The sequence below is a fragment of the Grampus griseus genome (genome assembly GCF_964374135.1).
Source record: "Grampus griseus genome assembly, chromosome: 15".
NCBI lineage: Eukaryota > Metazoa > Chordata > Mammalia > Artiodactyla > Delphinidae > Grampus > Grampus griseus.
In genome coordinates, this window is record NC_139009.1 from 65,509,692 (window position 1) to 65,527,232 (window position 17,541).

Consider the following 17,541-nt stretch of genomic DNA (forward strand, 5'->3'; position numbering starts at 1 on the left):
GTTCCAATGTGAAAAACTTCCTTTGATTTAATTTTCTTTAATATGACATAATTTTTTAATCAATTAAGATAGAATTTAACTTCAAATCTAATTTAAAATTGTAGTAAGAATGACTTTGAGAAAAAAATTCTTATACTCTATGCTTGTTTACTTTGATGTGAAAGTAATTGACAAAGCTCTTTTATTATTATTTTAGGAGAATTTGGAATTAAATGGATGCCAGCTATCTATTTAGTTCTTCAGAAAACCCACTAGTACCACCACATACTAGCACCATTCAGAATGCAAAATCTCACTTAATAAAGGATGACAGAGACTATATAATTTCAATTTGTTTTAAAAATATCAAATCAGACCAGTGGTTAGATCAGGATAACATCCATAGTGAATCAGAGAATTGATGAGATATAGCATCACAGAACCAAGGAAGTCAAGTGAAAATGGTTCAACTGATGTGTGCATAGGTATTTCCTTTGTTAAAAAAAATGGGTGATCACTATGCTTTTTTCAGATTAGTAATCAATTTCCACACAGTTCTTGCTCTCCTAGAAGATCATTCAACCTCTAACCCTTTCAAGGACACTTATTTTTTTCTCATATTGTTATTTAATTCTATTTGAGTTACATCATGTCTCCAGAAGTAATTATGAATCCAGTTAGTGCATAAGATATCTCATACTTCTTTTTTTCAGGACTTCCTTACCTGAGGGTGGAACATACAGAAGGCACTTGATAGATACCAACATATTCTTCTTAAATTACTCTGATATAGACTAGAAAGATTCTATAATATAGAGACAAAGCACTCAACATTAGGTGGGCTGTGGTGTACCAACTGCAAAATAATATGTTTACTTTTCCAACATTTTTTTCTTTTATTGATAAAAATTACACAAAAGTTAATTGATAATTTAAAAACCAAGGTTACACATTATCTTGTGTTTAGAAATTTGTAGCTTGGCAGTTTCATTCATTGACCACATGGCCTTTGTTCTTCATATACCCCTAGTCCAGGTGAGAATATTTCAGATTGTCTTCTCATTTGGAGATCTTCACATGTCTTTTTATTCACTTCTCACATAGTGAAAGCTCACAGTGAGGACTGCCAGTAGGAAAAAAAAAAAATCAAAACTCACTTTGTATACAATGTGCCTTGAAGGATCATTTGCCTAGATTTTGATTCCAGTGGCTTTGTCAAACTTTGTGGTCAATTTTATTTCTTTGTGGTCTGTGGTACACCAAATCTTCTTTTGGTACAACATAAGTTTGAACACCCATGTTGAGAATTGGAAACAGAATTGCTTGACCAGGAAAAAAATTAAAATAAAACAAACCAAACATGAACAAATGACATTTTTAAGAGAAAAATGAAATGAAAGCAATTTTAATAATCTGTTACACACACCTAACAAGGAAAACTGTATTGTTTCCCCAACTTCCCACCCACACCTGGTTTGATGCTCCCCCCCCCACCCCCCACCCCCTGTGGTTCTCCAGCCCAGGAACCATGCAGTGTAGAAAAAGCAAAATATACAAACAAACCTATAGGTAGCTAAGGTGAAATCTATTTTTATAAGAACTTGACACTTTTATTATTTACATCCAGGAATATTTCTGTTTGTATGTTTTAAAGCAAAGAGAATTCTGTAGTTCTCCTGGTTATGCTGCAGGTGCATCCACTGCCCTCTTTAAGCAGTTTTTCGTTTGTTTGTTTCCTTTCGTCTATGTCATAAATGTCTTAGGAACGATGAGCGAGCTGGGTTGCGTGATTTGGACACCCATTCTCCTTTAAAATGAAGTCCCTCCTTCCCCGCGTCGAGTTCCCCAATGAGGAGTTAGTTGCCTTTCACGTTAGTTTGTTATTCTCTCAAGGTAAATGGCTGGGGCTGCAGACCTGGCTATGGTGGTGATGAAGCTGTGGTCGGGCCCGAGCTCCAGGCTGGGAGTTTCATCCTGCTCGAGAGACATTGCTTCGTAGCCCTTGTTGACATGGAGTGGCTGGTGAGCCTGGCAGTACCTGATCACTGGCTGGTCGTAGCTATAATATGGCAAGGGCTTCACGTGGTGTAGGATCTGGTTATGAGAAAGAAAGATACTTATTATAAAAATGCCTTGGATGAGAAGATGACACTCATAGGATTGTATTTTGTTCTCTTTCATGGTGTTTTAAGTCATCAATTGCTGATCCAACTATTAATAAACATTAAACAAAATAACGCTTGTTAGTATGTAACTCGGTATTGTTTTGTCCATTATATATCATTTTAGGTACAAAGCATATATATACCTTGTATATGAAATCATATATAAAGACTTTACAGTGTGTGTCCTATCATTTGTCCATCCATCATTTATCATCTATCAACATAGCAGAAAGTTAGAAACAACCTAAATTCCCATCAAAATTTAACATAATTAGGTTATGTTAAATAATTTTAACATATATTATGTACATGTACATTTGAATGCAGATAATACAAAGATTGGGGAATATCAACCTGTGTAATACGGTAAGACATGATATTAAGTTAAAAACTTAAGTTGTAAAGAATGTAGAGTAGGATCCATTTTGTGTGAATAAAACTGTGAACATATAGATAGATTTTTTTTTACTTTCAAAAATATGTTTATAAATCATTGAAATCTTTATTGTAGGCATATATAAATTTTATTTAACGTTTTTTTAAATTACAGTTTCTCACAGATTATTACTAACAATTCTATAATTTCTGAACAAAAGTACTCTAGAATCATGAAAGTGGGCACATCTTTGCATTCATAATAGTAATGCTGTTGATTTTAAGCTAATAAGCTAAAATGTGTCTAATGTTAGAATAATAAACCTGAATAATGGTCTATAGAAATCTCTTTAATAGGAAATGCTGAAAATGTTAAAATTATAGTAATTTTCATTCTCTGTACAGCTTTTTATTATACCACACATTTCTCATAAAGAAAAATGTCTCAAAACTAGAAAAAGGAAAATGATGATTGCTTAATTCTTGCTTTCACGCTACATCATTTCTCATAACTCACTAGATCCAATATGACTCTTGATAACAGTCCACAAATGATAAAATTGCAAACCCTTCACTGTCCTGTAAGGTTAGAGGTAGGGGTGACGTAAACCATTGTCTCTTGGCTCCAGCCCCAGTTCTGTAGTTGGCTTTATGATTCTGGGCAGGGGCTTTGCATACCACATTTCTGTTTGACCTGCTGCTCCCTGTTAGACTTTGCCAGTGGGGTCCACTGGAGGGAGATGGCAGGACTAGAGAAGATAGAAGGACTGCTCCTATGGTGGGCTTCCTCTCTGCTTTTTCCTGCTCCAGATATTTACCCCAACAACACTTCTTCATTCTGGCTGCAGCAGTGCCTTTCCATAACAGCAGGTGATTCTGGTTTGTAATCTTTTCAACATTTGCATTTCCGACATTTGATCTCATCATGTCCCCCACAGAGACTCTAGCACCAGGGAAATATGAGGTTCATCTCCACAAAGCTCCTCCTCCAAGTGTTTGATTTTTAATGATGAAGATTTAACATCTTCCTTTAGTTCCTTAATTCTATAGGTGGTAAGAGTGGCAGTATTTCCTGAAGTTGCTGTCTATGTTATACTATGACACTGTCTTTTAGCCTTTGCATGAACTTAGCACAAATTCTGTATTTACTTAGCACTACTTTATAAAATTCTTTGTGAAAATCCCTGATAGGTTGTCTGTCTCCTGACTCGACTATATCTGGCTCTTTCTGTAGGTTAAACTGCAGAAATTGATAAGTTGTTAACTGTGGCTTAATTGTTCTGTAGGAAGTTAACTAGTCATATCTCACTTAGCAACCTTATTTTCAGAATTCATTCCTCCAATTACTATATAAATACCTCAAATGCTCTTTAAACTAGGTCTTGTGTTTTCATCCTGATATCCTCATTAATGTGTTGAATAAAATTATGACACAAATTCACTGTATGTTTGTATGAGAAATATGTTTTTAACACCTCTATACTTATTAAGATAAAAATCACCTCCTCACATTTTTAAAGATATAGATCAAAGCAATGTTTTCTATGGCAGATCACAACTCATTAGTGAGTTATAAAATCAATTTAGTGAATCCAGATAAACATTTAAAAAATAGAATTAGAATAGAAACTATCAGAGTATGTCATATGAGTAAAGGTAAGTTGTTTCATAAAAGTTTTGTTTCACATTTGTGTGTACATATGAGTATGTGTCTACTGAATCATACTGTGATTTTTTTTAAAAATTGGGAATCACAATAAAAGATGCTTTTTAAAAATAATCAGAAAACATATTCAGATTACAGATTATTATAGTATGATTAGCAATAGCCTGAATAAATTTCCATCCTGCTTTAAATTATTCTTTTTTTCCTAACTCATAATTCACTGTTTTTCTCAATGAATGAGAAAATTAAACTAATATATATTGCTTTGTTTCTATGATGGGGCACATTTACTTCTAATTAAAAGCAAACACTATTTTCAGCAAGTCTTTTAAGAAATATTGAGGAAGAGGTAACTTCTTTATATTTTGATATAACCTGAATATACAATTCCATTCTCAAAAAAATCTGAAAGAAATACATACTAGGTCAAAGTTGGGATTTATACAGATATTTTTTTAGACATTAGACATTAATTTCTCTGCTCATAGTGGAAGCAAGGAACAAATTATAAGACAACATGGCCAAATTACCAAATATAAAGTTAGGTCTTCCCCAAATCAATAGAATTTTTTTTTCTTCTTCTTACTCATATAGGTCTGTTTGTCAGCAAGTTCTATTTTAGGAAACCTCATTGCATTTTGAAGTGTGTTGGATAGGTTGAGATATCTGTGATTGGTGTCATGGGTCACCAAAACTCTGAAAAAGAGTAGAAATCAAATCATATTATTCTGACATTTCAGCAGGAAGAATTTTATGAAGAAGACCTCCTTGGGCTTCCCTGATGGTGCAGTGGTTGAGGGCCCACCTGCCAATGCAGGGGTTGCAGATTCAGACCCTGATCCGGGATGATCCCACATGCCGCAGAGCAGCTGGGCCCGTGAACCACGGCTGCTGAGCCTGCGCTCTGGAGCCCATGAGCCTCAGCTGCTGAGCCCGCGTGCTACAACTGCTGAAGCCTGCATGCCTGGAGCCCGTGCTCTGCAACAAGGGAGGCCACCGTGGTGAGAGGCCCACACACCATGGTGAGGAGTGGCCTCTGCTCGTCGCAGCTGGAGGGGGCCCATGAGCAACAACGAAGACCCAACATAGCCAAAAAAAAATAAAATAAATAAACATTAAAAAATAAAAAAGAAGACCTCCTTATGAGTTACATAGTCCACTCTTACTTTTGTTGTTGTTGTTGATAGGTGAAATAGTATTACTTGAAAATATAAAAAAACTTTCACCGAATCATTTCCAATGACAGCAACATTGATAGAACATTTTTTGCACACTTTCATTTAGAGGAATGACTCATTATCTCCAAATTAACCAAATACCAAAAGACATCAAAATAAACATTAAGCATGGATTGTGATTTTGTTCACCATCTTGTATCCTCATGGATAGTCTTTCTCCAGTCATTGCAGTGAGAAGACACTTGAATCTAAAAACATGTATGAGCAGAGAATGTGAGAATAAGACAGGGTCTTAAAGACCCTTCTGAAAACCAGGTTAATCTACGGATGAAAACCATTAGCTCATTTGTGAACATGGTTGAATTTCCAGTATAAAATAAAATCCCTAAAGTTGAACTATAATAGGAAAGAGCAATCCCATATCTAAGATACCGTGGTATTTGTCTTCAAACGTGTCAAGGGACTTCCATTAATTTCAGAGGCTTAGGTTTACATATTGCATCACTTCTGAACTCAGAAAATTCATTTTGCTGTTACAGTTGTACCAGTTTATTTTTATGTCAATGAACAAGGGCTTCTGCCATATTCTTTATTGTTTTTGAGACAAGCTTAAAACCTCTAGCAGGGTGAAAAATATTGTAAAGTTATCCTGCACAGAAGCCCGATAGCAAGACTTCAAAAGCCAAGTGAATTGGCAAGCTCTGAAAGAGTAGCTGCGGTGTTTGCTCCTTTATATTTAAAGTCTATTCTGTAGGGCACTGTGTAATCAGCTCACTTTGTGGTTTCTGAGGAACTGCGAGACTGAGGTTTTGTACTACATAATAATAATGTACAGTACATTAACCGCCTGGATCCCTGTGTGTATCGTTGTTTCCAGCAGTCAAAACAAAGTAAGCTTAAGTTCCTCTTAATGTGTATTTGGTATTTTTGTAAATGTGTTCATAGAGCTTTTCCAAATGGTCCCTGTGTTCCATCAGCTCTCTGATGGACTTCACTCTGTAGCACAGCACAACAACGTTGCTTAAATATGGCCTCATTCACATGCTTGACTGCTCATTGACTGCCTTGGAAGGTGCACTTTATTTACAGATACTGGGTGTGGTATGTGGAATGAAGGGAACTCATTGGGGGAAATATACTAAAATTCTGTTTGTTTCTCTCGAGAATATGAATATTTCAACTCAATTGCATTTAAACTTTTATAGAGACATATAAACTTCTATAGAGACATATTTCATAACTAAATTTGAGGTAGGTTACAAAGGGGAGGAAACATCATTATCACTAATTATAAGTCTCTTTAATTATCCCAAGTTTTCTGTGAATCCACTGAAAGAGGGGACAATAATGATAACTCCTTTACCTCTATAAATTTCAGATAACTCTGAAAGTACTCCCTGGTTCTCAAGAAAGAAGAATATACTGAAAAGGCATATTCCTACACAAATTTTACTCAACTTTGATACTGTCTTTCCTGGAAATTGTGCCCTATCTTTTGTTTCTATTCAGAGAGATGCAAGGACATGAAGGGTCACAGAGTAGCTCATTAACAGGGGCTTTCATTCCTACTTTGTGCATTCAGAAGCTTAACATCTTTAGTCTGTGTGACGGTTTTCTAAAAACATTATTTACCTTTTGCCTAGAATATGTTTTTCTTCAAATATACTGAAGGGAATATAAAAGGACACACTTGTCTCAATTACAGTGGCCCATAGTGTTAGATATTCAAAGAGGGAAGAGGATAAGGGGATATTTTTAAATCTTCAGAGAAAAAGCAAAATTATAGAGGGATATGTGGCATTTCAAAAGTCTGAAAATTGCTTCAAATCCCAGAGTTTTACATCCATAATAATTATATTTAAAGTGAGAAATGAATGTCTCTAGATAGTGAATGTGAGAGCAAAGTGGACTCTTGATATATGTGATCATGAAAGGCTTTTGAAGTTCAGTTTTGTTTTGAACATAAAATTCCAATATCATTACCCTCTTTTTTCAAAGGTATTAGCATTAGTTATAAGTAGTTTAATAGCCTGATCATTCTAAAATTACTATGCACTATCATTAGTTTTATTTATTAACTTTTCATGAACATTGTTCACATTTCAGTATGAGTTCTTTCAATCGAAGTCATAAAAAGTTGATTTTCAATTTCCTAAATGACATTTGGTCTCTAATTTTTAGAATGAAAGTGTAGTGCCTAACTACTCAGACCATCTAAAAAGTACTATCCTACAAATCTGAATGAGGAATTAAATATAGTTGAGTTGCCTAATGAAGATGGACACTTGGTTTATTAGAAAAAAATTGAAAAATGAAGGGCAATAGCTAAATGAATATATAACTTAGTCTTTATTCTACTTACTATATTAATATTAGACAAGAATGGACAAGGAATAAGAAAATGTAAACAAGTTTGAGTACAGGTTTTTTGCAGGATTTTGATACAAGCCGATAGAACCTCAACTCATTTAAGTTAGTTAGGTAAAATGGAGACAATTGACGCATAGACACAAGAAATGATTTAACAGCAACACTGAGGGAAGTTCAAGGTTACCACTAGGTCTCAGGAGCAACTGAAACTAGGAACACAAATGTTGCCAGGGTCCTCTCAGTCAACCATGCCTTATAATCTCTGCAAGTTATCTTCATGTCCTATCAGTTTCTCCTACATGACTACGACAGCTCCAAAGCTGTACATGTTCCAGACATAGTAGATTCCATAAAGGATCACAGTTCTTAGTAGCTCCTTTCATCCAGAAATTAGAGCCTATTTCTCTTTGCCTTTAATACTGGCTGTCCTTGTAACTTTCTTTGGGCAATAGAAAAGTGGCAGCAACACTGTTTGGGTTGCAAGGCATTTAGGATCCTGGCCAGGCTCGCCACCACCATGAGAACAAGCCCAGGTTAGACCACTGAAGGATGGAAGACTTGTGGAGCAACTGGGGCATCTTAGACTAGCTAGCACCCCCTACAGCCCAGAGAAGCTCATCACAGGCACATAAACCAAAGAGCAAAAATACCAGAGGAGGTTATGAGCATCTGACTGAGCTGTAAAATTAATAGTTCCTACAAACCTGATTCCATCCTTCATGTCTCAGTTGAGAGAATTAACAATTACCTTTTCATAAATTTTACTTTCTTGGGTTTTGAATATCTAAAGACATTCATAATATAAAAGAAAAGAGACACGATAAGTAATGATCCAAAATAGTTTTATCAAATGACATTTTTAATCCCATTCTACAATGAAACATTCTTATTCATTTTTTTAAATACAAGCTTGCTTCTTCATTAGAAAACAATTTTTATCTAAGCATTTAGTTTCTTCTAATTAAAAAGTAAAATTTTAATATCACATGACATTAAAAAAATAGAGATGTTTGTGTGTTTTTCTATCATCATATCAAAGACTCTTAGAAATTCCTGCAAGATAGGAGAATGGATCAAAAGAAAACTTTACTAGCATATAATTCAGTGCAACAGGAGGAAAGCTAGTTTGGGCTGGGGAAAGGTCCTTTGCAAACCTATGAGACACTCACCAGCTTTGAGTGTCCAGGACGGTAAGGAAGGAAGAAAACTCAGGATTTTGAACAATTCCTTGGCCAGGAGTAAAACCAGGGAGAGATGCAAGAAGAGAATAAGCCGTCACTCCCAGATTCACACTGTGGGATGCGAAGTCAAGCAAGGGTGTGCCTGAACCAGAAAATTCACCTTCTATTTTAGAAAATGGCGAGTTTTTCAAGTGACAAAAGTGAAACAAAACTCTGCCTGCTGTTTTATTTCTTGTTGTTCAGCTGCCTTCACCAATAGCTTCTCTCTCTCTCTGTGACCTACAAACTTCAACTAATTCACTAATTAATCAAAATCTATACACACACACAAAGACCTTCCTCCCTAAGCAGTAACTATAACAGTGAAGAATCTCCAGAAACAAGAAAGATTGAAGAACTCAAGAGAAGATGATAAATCAAGGGATTAAAGGGCAAGATTTGCTAAAAATGAATAAAAATAAAAATAATTTTAAAGGCATTCTTATTGAACTTCATCATCTAGACACTGATTAGGTACGTAGTAGGTATTCACATATTGATTGAATGAAAGAACAATAAAAATCTTATCTTTCCCCTACTTTGTTTTAAAGATTAAAATAAGTCATAAATGTGAAAAATGTAAAATAATCTATTAATATTTGTTAACTACACTCAAATGTATGATCTTTGTTTTAGAAAAACTTTAAAGGAAAAAAAATGATAATGTTGCAAATTAATAACTGCCCCACTTCCATTTTGTTTACAGGCTAAAGTGTGTACAGCAGCTCTGGCACATAAACTGCACAATGCTAGACACACTGCATGTTGACTTTTTATATTGACTGGACTCTTTGGACCATTTCAAACTTAAGTTCTGACAAAATTTACATGATAGCATTTGTTTATCTTGTTCTGGTCTTATTTAAAGGTGGGAATGTGTACTAAATGTGCACTCATGGTTGTCCAAATTTTAACTTGTAAGTCAGTGCTGGGAAAACAGAACAGAACAGAACAGCTCTCCTACCAGGATGCCATGTTTGTGAGGTGTCCAGAGAGTTGATTAAGTTAATGAATGAGTACTAGCCATTCTTTGAAGTTCACTTTGACTCCATTAACAGGGAAAATTATTACATTAGCAGCACTCTCAGCATTCAGTGAGATTTTGGACTAATAAGCTGGGTTAATTAGCTAATATTAACATCTAAAGTCTTTCCTCCTGTAGCTCTGGCCCCTGAATTTGAAAAAGTAAGATCTCCCCAATAGTGCAATGAAAATGAACATACTATTTAAGTGAAATCTATATAAATTTGCTTCCAAAACACTTACGTAAAAAATAGAGACAATAAAATATCAAAACCCACATTTTCCCCCTAAAAAATATATGGAAGTTTCAACGATATACAATGATGTGCAAAAGACAAGTCTTTTCTATGACAGAACTTGAGTCTGAATCTACTTCCCAAAATTTGAAAACAAAACTATACAAAAGAAAACAAATAAAAAGAAAAACAAAACTTATCAGCTCATGAAACACATTCAATTTAAGATTTACTTTGTAATCCTCTCTCAGAAATTTGGAAAAGGAAATAAATAAAAGGCAGCAGGAATGCCAATACTAGGAAGGTGCAAGCAACAGGCATTAGAGCCATTTTCCTTCCAAGTTCACTTCCAGTTTCTCCACACTGTTCAGAGTAGCTTATTTCTAGTTTCCATATGAAATTTTGTAGTATGTATTTTGTATAGTTTTTTTGTTAAATCATTAATAGTGTCTGTAACTTGCTTTATACAAGAGTGTATCTCATCCAAACATGACCTGTTCTGTCTTTGAAGATATACTCACTTTGTGATCCTCCCAAATAACCAATACAAATAGTGCAGTGAGTATTCAGTAAAAGCTAGAATATGTTTAAAAATGTAAAGATAAAATGAAATGAAATTCACAAATAAGGAAGGTGATTGAATTTCTTGCAGTCATGTATCTTTTCAGACTAGAATTGCATATCACAGGGTAAAAGGTTAGAACCAAATGACAAAAGCAGAAGGAAGAAAACCCCAGAAGAACATACACATACTTGACAGAATGAGATGAGCAACCTGAGATGAGTAAGAGAGTTTAAATAGAACTTCTTGGGGGACTGGCTGATCCTCATGAAAAAGAAGCATGGTGATGTATGTTTACTTACAAAAATCGGAGAAGCCCATTTAGAAAACACAAAGTTTTTATTCTGGTTGAATTTTAGACTAGCACAGCAGAGTGATGCACAAGTCATACTGGTCTCATATTTTTTAATAAAATGTGTTAAGACCGAGATTAATGCCTGGATCTCTGCCATGGAGTACTTTTGAGGAATAATTACATAAAAAGTAAATTTGCCATTATAGTTCATTTATTTATGTATTCATTCATTTACATGAAAATTACTTGTCACAGAGGTTGGCAAACATTTTCTGCGAAAGGCCAGTAGTAAGTAGTAAGTAAGGCTTGTAACCCATATAGTCTCTGCCATAAATAGTCAACTCTGCCATGATAGCATGAAAGTACATAGGCTTTGACAAAATGTAAATGAGTGATCATGGCTCTATTTCAATAAAATTGATTTATGAACATTGAAATGTGAATTTGATATAGTTTTCAGGTGTCACAAAACATTTCTACTCTTCTGTTTTTTTTTCAACCATTAAAAAAGTAAAAACTATTCAGGTAGTGATCAATTTACTGTATACTACACATTGTAGTAAGTATCTGCAAGGTATCTGAAGAAGAATAAAATAAGGGTATTTTACTCAAGGAGCTTATTCAGAACCGATAGAATGAGGCAAACCCAATTCCACTTCCCTGTGTTTTATATTGAATAACCCAAATCAAGAAAGCAGAGGGAGAAAAGTGTCCCAGCCAGCGGGCATTGCAGGTTTCCTTGTGAAGATCCAGGTCTTCCACTTAACAGCAAAGCTCTCAGCTGATCCAGGCAAAGAGCTGGACTCACACAACCTTGGTACTTAGAAGTCAGACTTAAACCTCCAGGTGGGAGTTCTGAAGTCACCATTCAAGTCATTTAGAGCAAACATGCTCGGGAAGAATAAACGCCCAATAACCCTTTAGTGAAGACCTTAAGCAACACTCTTAAGCCAGTGAACATGCCCCTAGGTGTATGATGGTTTATAATGCAAAGCCCAAAAGAATTTTGGTGATTTTGTAAAAGGGGTTAGGTTCACAGGTCATCTAATTATAAACAGGTTTTTGTTTTGTTTTGCTTTGTGAGAAAGTTAAAAAGCCTTTTTCATTTCTCAATCTCACCAAGGCTTTGTCCATATCTGGGTCTTTGTACTCACCATACCCTTTGCCTGGGATATTCTTCTTCCAACTCTTTGCAGTGAAATTATGCTAATCTCTTGAGGCACAGTTTAAACGTCATGTTTCTAGAGGAACCTTCTCCAATCACTTTGTCTACAATGCCATCCCATCCCTATTCACATACGTAAGCAATACCTTGTTTCAATTCCCTGTTGTTGTTTTTTTCCCGTCACAGCATTTATCAAAATGTTAAATATCCATGATTATATTTTGTTTCTGTACTGTACTGTTTTCCCCCAATGCTGTCAGAGAGCTTTTCTGATTGGTTTGCTACTTTCTGGCTAGAATATTCCAATAAATATATGGTAAAAGAATGTATGAATTTATGAGAAGCATTAGAGAATTGGGTTTTATTTGGAAGAGGTTTGTCTCAGAAACGGTGAACTCCTCCCTTTCCTTTCTCTTTTTCCACTGTCTCTCATCCATTCTCAGCTTTGAATATAAAAGAGATGTAGGATAACACACAAACATTTCTCTCTACAAAAATTTGCATGCCTGACATTGTGCTGAGACCTAAAGGTATGAGAATGACTACAGGTATCCATGACCTTAAGGAATCTATAGCCTAATATGGAAGACAAATGTGAGCAGATTTACAATGTAACATCACTTGTGGTAAAATGCAATACTGGAGGTGTATGAACAATGACAAGGAAGGAAAGAAGAAAGAATAAGATGCTTATCAAGTGGTTCCTGATTCAAAGAACAAATGTTTATGAAGTCACCAAGAGAAAGCCTGGTACCACATGTAGCTTCAATATAGAGTAAGCATATAACATGTTGCCATGGCACATGGCTTCCTAAGTGCCATTGAGAACCTACTTCCCAAGTGGTGTATAACAAAAAGCTACTCTTAAAAATTTTAGCAATCTACCCAACTTACTCACAACTTGCCCTTGTACAGAATGGATTCCACACCCTCAGTCTCTTCAGATATTGTCCGCACCTCTCAGGCCAACACTGAAAATGAAGTGTTGCAAATGAAGCATCCCAAAGTTATGTTAAGCAGTGAGACTTACCATACCTCTGGAATATGGAGACAGCAGGGCATTGCTACAAGCTGCTTTCTCAGCTGTTGCTGAGAAACAAAACAATCAACCCAAGCCACCCTTAATGGAAGCCAAAAAGTACTGCACTTAAAGCAGTAGTTCTCAGGCCTGGCTGCTACTTAGACATCTGTGATGATTTTTAAATACTTATGTCTCGGGCTTCCCTGGTGGTGCAGTGGTTGAGAGTCCGCCTGCCGATGCAGGGGACACGGGTTCGTGCCCCGATCTGGGAAGATCCCACATGCCGCGGAGCAGCTGGGCCCCTGAGTCATGGCTGCTGAGCCTGCGCGTCCGGAGCCTGTGCCCCGCAACGGGAGAGGCCACAACAGTGAGAGGCCCGCGTATCGCCCAAAAAACCCCAAACAACAACAACAAAAAATACTTATGTCTTATCCCTACCCCAGGTCAACTAAATCTGAATTTCTAGGGTATGGCCTATTAAAAAACAAACGAACAAAACAACAACAAAAAACAACAAAACACCTCAGGTGATTCAAATGTGCAACTACGGTTGACAATACTGCTTCTTTTTAAATTTAGAAGGCTTTCCTTTAAAGAAGTAGGCCCAACAGGGAGTACACAGTATGATTTAACTAATTTCCCACACCTGCCTGGCTCAAAACAAAGCTGATTACTTCCCAATCAGAAGTTGACATACATGTGCACATAGGTGTACCTTCTTTTTTCTACCTTTCCAATTAAGTTTTTCTTAAGTTCAATTCATTATTGCTAATTATGTTGTCTCACCAATTTCAACTTCTTCATTTTGTCCTATTCATATTCTTGTTGGTGATTATTCTGTCATCCTTTTAGTTATCATCAATTTGGCTATGTATATATTCTACTCTTTTGTCTAAAGTTAGGTGTAATTCAGTTAGGTAGGTTTAACAGCTATCATTATACACATGTTTTTTAAATAGCTGCTTGGAGGGTGAATTTACCTTGCCTTGATGGCAAAGTGCCCATAAATGTTCAGTCAGCTGGAGAACTCCTTTGGCTAAACATTTTCACAATCTATTTATTTTCTTTTTTTAAAGTAATTTAATTTGCTGGGTTGGTAGTAATAGCCCATTCCACTTTGCACTATGGGGAAGAAAGGATAATTTTATCTACTTAAAAGATAATAAAGACTCCCACTGTTTAAAAATATCCACACCTTCCAATTGTTTCCATCAAGTGATAAATTTAAAAGAAAAGAAAAAGAATTAAAACTCAAAAGTGTTAGCAAGTAAGCAATAATGACTAAGAAAAATCTTTGGGGAGCATCATTAAATTTATCTTTGCTTTAAAGAAACCTGATACTCAATTACATAGGGGGCTGTAAAAGGGGGTCTTCTGCTGCTGAAATTAGTAAAAGTTGACTTATAATTGATGAAATTCACTACCTGTGGTAGTAAATCAGAGGAGGAAATGATATGCAGGTATGAGACTACAGACATCAGCTTGAAGAAGCTGTTCTTCCACCCTCCACCCACCACTCCCATTGCCAGCTGCCACCCACCCCAAAGATCACAGGACTATTTACTTGCCTCTTACTATCATGTTCCACCATGGGCTACCAGGTCAACATGCTTATATTTTCCCAGCACTACAGAGTATTAACTTGTATAGACTACCTTCATAGGTCCCTATTTTATTTATTTTTAAATTTAATTTTTTAAATTGAAGTATGGTTGATTTACAATGTTGTGCCAATCTCTGCTGTACAGCAAAGTGACTCAGTTATACACATACATTCTCCTTTTTATATTCTTTTCCATTATGTTTTATCACAGGATTTGAATATAGTTCCCTGTGCTATACAGTAAGACCATGTTGTTTATCCATCCTATATACAGTAGTTTACATCTGCTAATCCTACACTCCCAGTCCTTCCCTCCCCCATTCCCCTCCCCCTTGCCAACCACAAATCTGTTCTCTACATCTGTGAGTGTGTTTCTGTTTTGTAGCTAGGTTCATTTGTGCCATATTTTAGATTCCACATATAAGTGATATAATATAGTATGTCTTTCACTTTCTGACTTACTTCACTTAGTATGATAATCACTAGTTGCATCCATGTTGCTGCAAATGGCATTATTTTGTTCTTTTTTGGCTGAGTAGTATTCCATTGTATATATGTACCACATCTTCTTTATCCATTCACCTGTTGATGGACACTTAGGTTGTTTCCATGACTTGGCTATTGTGAAAAGTGCTGCTCTGAACATAGGGGTGCATGTATCTTTTTGAATTATAGTTTTGTCCAGGTATATGCCCAGGAGTGGGATTGCTGGATCATATAATAATTCTATTTTTAGTTTTCTGAGGAAATTCCACAGCATTTTCCATAGTGGCTGCACCAACGTACATTCCCACCAACAGCGTGGGAGGGTTCCCTTTTCTCCACATCTTCTCCAGCATTTGTTATTTTTAGACTTTTTAATGATGGCCATTCTGACCATGGGAGGTGGTAGCTCACTGTAGTTTTCATTTGCATTTCTCTAATAATTAGTGATGTTGAGCATATTTTCATGTGCCTACTGGGCATCTGTATGTCTTCTTTGGAGAATTGTCTATTAAGGTCTTCTGCCCATTTTTTGATTGGATTTTTTTTTATTGTTGAGTTGTATGAGCTGTTTGTATACTTTGGAAATTAAGTTCTTGTCTGTCCCATTATTTGCAAATATTTTCTCCCATTCCATATGTTGTCTTTGTTTTTTCTTTTCAATTTTTTTTTAAATATTTATTTTATTTTATTTATTTTTGGCTGTGCTGGGTCTTCGTTGCTGTGGGCAGGCTTTCTCTAGTTGCGGTGAGTAGGGATTACACTTCGTTGCAGTGCACCAACTTCTCATTGTGGTAGTTTTTCTTGTTACGGAGCACAGGCTCTAGGCACGTGGGCTTCAGTAGTTGTGGCTCACAGGCTCTAGAGCACAGGCTCAGTAATTGTGGAGCACGGGCTTAGTTGCTCCATGGCAAGTGGGATCTTCCTGGACGAGGGCTGGAACCTGTGTCCCCTGCATTGGCAGGCGGATTTTTAACCACTCTGCCACCAGGGAAGCCCTGTTTTTTTATGGCTGCCTTGCTGTGCAAAAACTTGTAAGTTTGATTAGGACCCATTTGTTTATTTTTGTTTTTATTTCTGTTGCCCTGGGAGACTGCATAGGTCCCTATTTTAGAATGAAGCTAAATTGAGTAGCTGAATTGACACAATCCAGAGGAGTTTGGTGAATCCATCATACTGTGGTTCATTTTTTTTTTTTTTGCCAACACCCAAAATCTAACCTTTTCTGAGTGTCTAAACCCACTCTACACCATGACTATAATAGTATTTTCCCCAACCCAAATTTATTTTCTATATTTCCAAAAAAATTCCACCCTGGCTTCTTGAATTCTGATTCGATCATTAACTACCCTTTATCCCAAACCACTTCAATGAATTGCATGTAGCTTCCTCAGCTGTTTATTATAATTCCCATACCTTTTACTTCTGACTATCTCAGCAGCAGATCACTTCTAATCTACTGTTGTGTTCTAGTTTTATCTGTTTCTCCTAGATCCTGACTTCTGGGTGCTTGAAACTAGTCAAGGTATTTAGCCTAGATTCCTAATTTCCCACTGCTTTTAATAGTTTGATTTGAAAGCTCTTATTTCTGAGCTATATCTTAATACAGATAAATCATGACACTGAGCAAGGAAGATGACACTTAGTGAATATGACTAAGAATGCTCAATAGAATGACTAATTTTTTAAGTGCCAACTTAATTGTGGTTTACTGTTATCACTAATAATACTTATTTATAATAGTGTTAAAAATAAGCTTATATATAACATATTAATATAAGTTATAAATTATTATTTCATCATGAATTTAGACCCTCAGAGAAGCTCTAGATGCCTGGAGTGGAGTCTAGCATTGGGAATTTGGGAGAAAAAGAAATCACAATATTGGAAACATTTAATTGTTATCATTATTTTTAACATATTTATTGGAGTATAACTGCTTTACAATGGTGTGTTAGTTTCTGCTTTATAACAAAGCGAATCAGCTATACATATACATATATCCTCATATCTCCTCCCTCTTGTGTCTCCCTCCCACCCACCCTATCCCACCCATCCAAGTGGTCAAAAAACACTGAGCTGATCTCCCTGTGCTATGTGGCTGCTTCCCACTAGCTATCTATTTTACATTTGGTAGTGTATATATGTCCATGCCACTCTATCACTTCATCCTAGCTTACACTTCCCCCTCCCCACTTCC

At 36.0% G+C, this 17,541-nt stretch overlaps 1 protein-coding gene across 1 annotated transcript in view; it reads right to left on the reverse strand.

The window, feature by feature from the left end:
* Nucleotides 1–1,851: 1,851 nt before the first annotated feature.
* LRRTM4 (leucine rich repeat transmembrane neuronal 4) overlaps nucleotides 1,852–17,541 on the reverse strand; it is a gene marked incomplete at both ends in the record, with an annotated part of 853,172 nt that continues 837,482 nt past the window's right edge. The window contains one exon of the mRNA XM_082672514.1: nucleotides 1,852–2,073. Within this exon, the coding sequence (XP_082528640.1) occupies nucleotides 1,852–2,073 (222 nt within the window). The remainder of the gene's footprint in view (nucleotides 2,074–17,541) is intronic.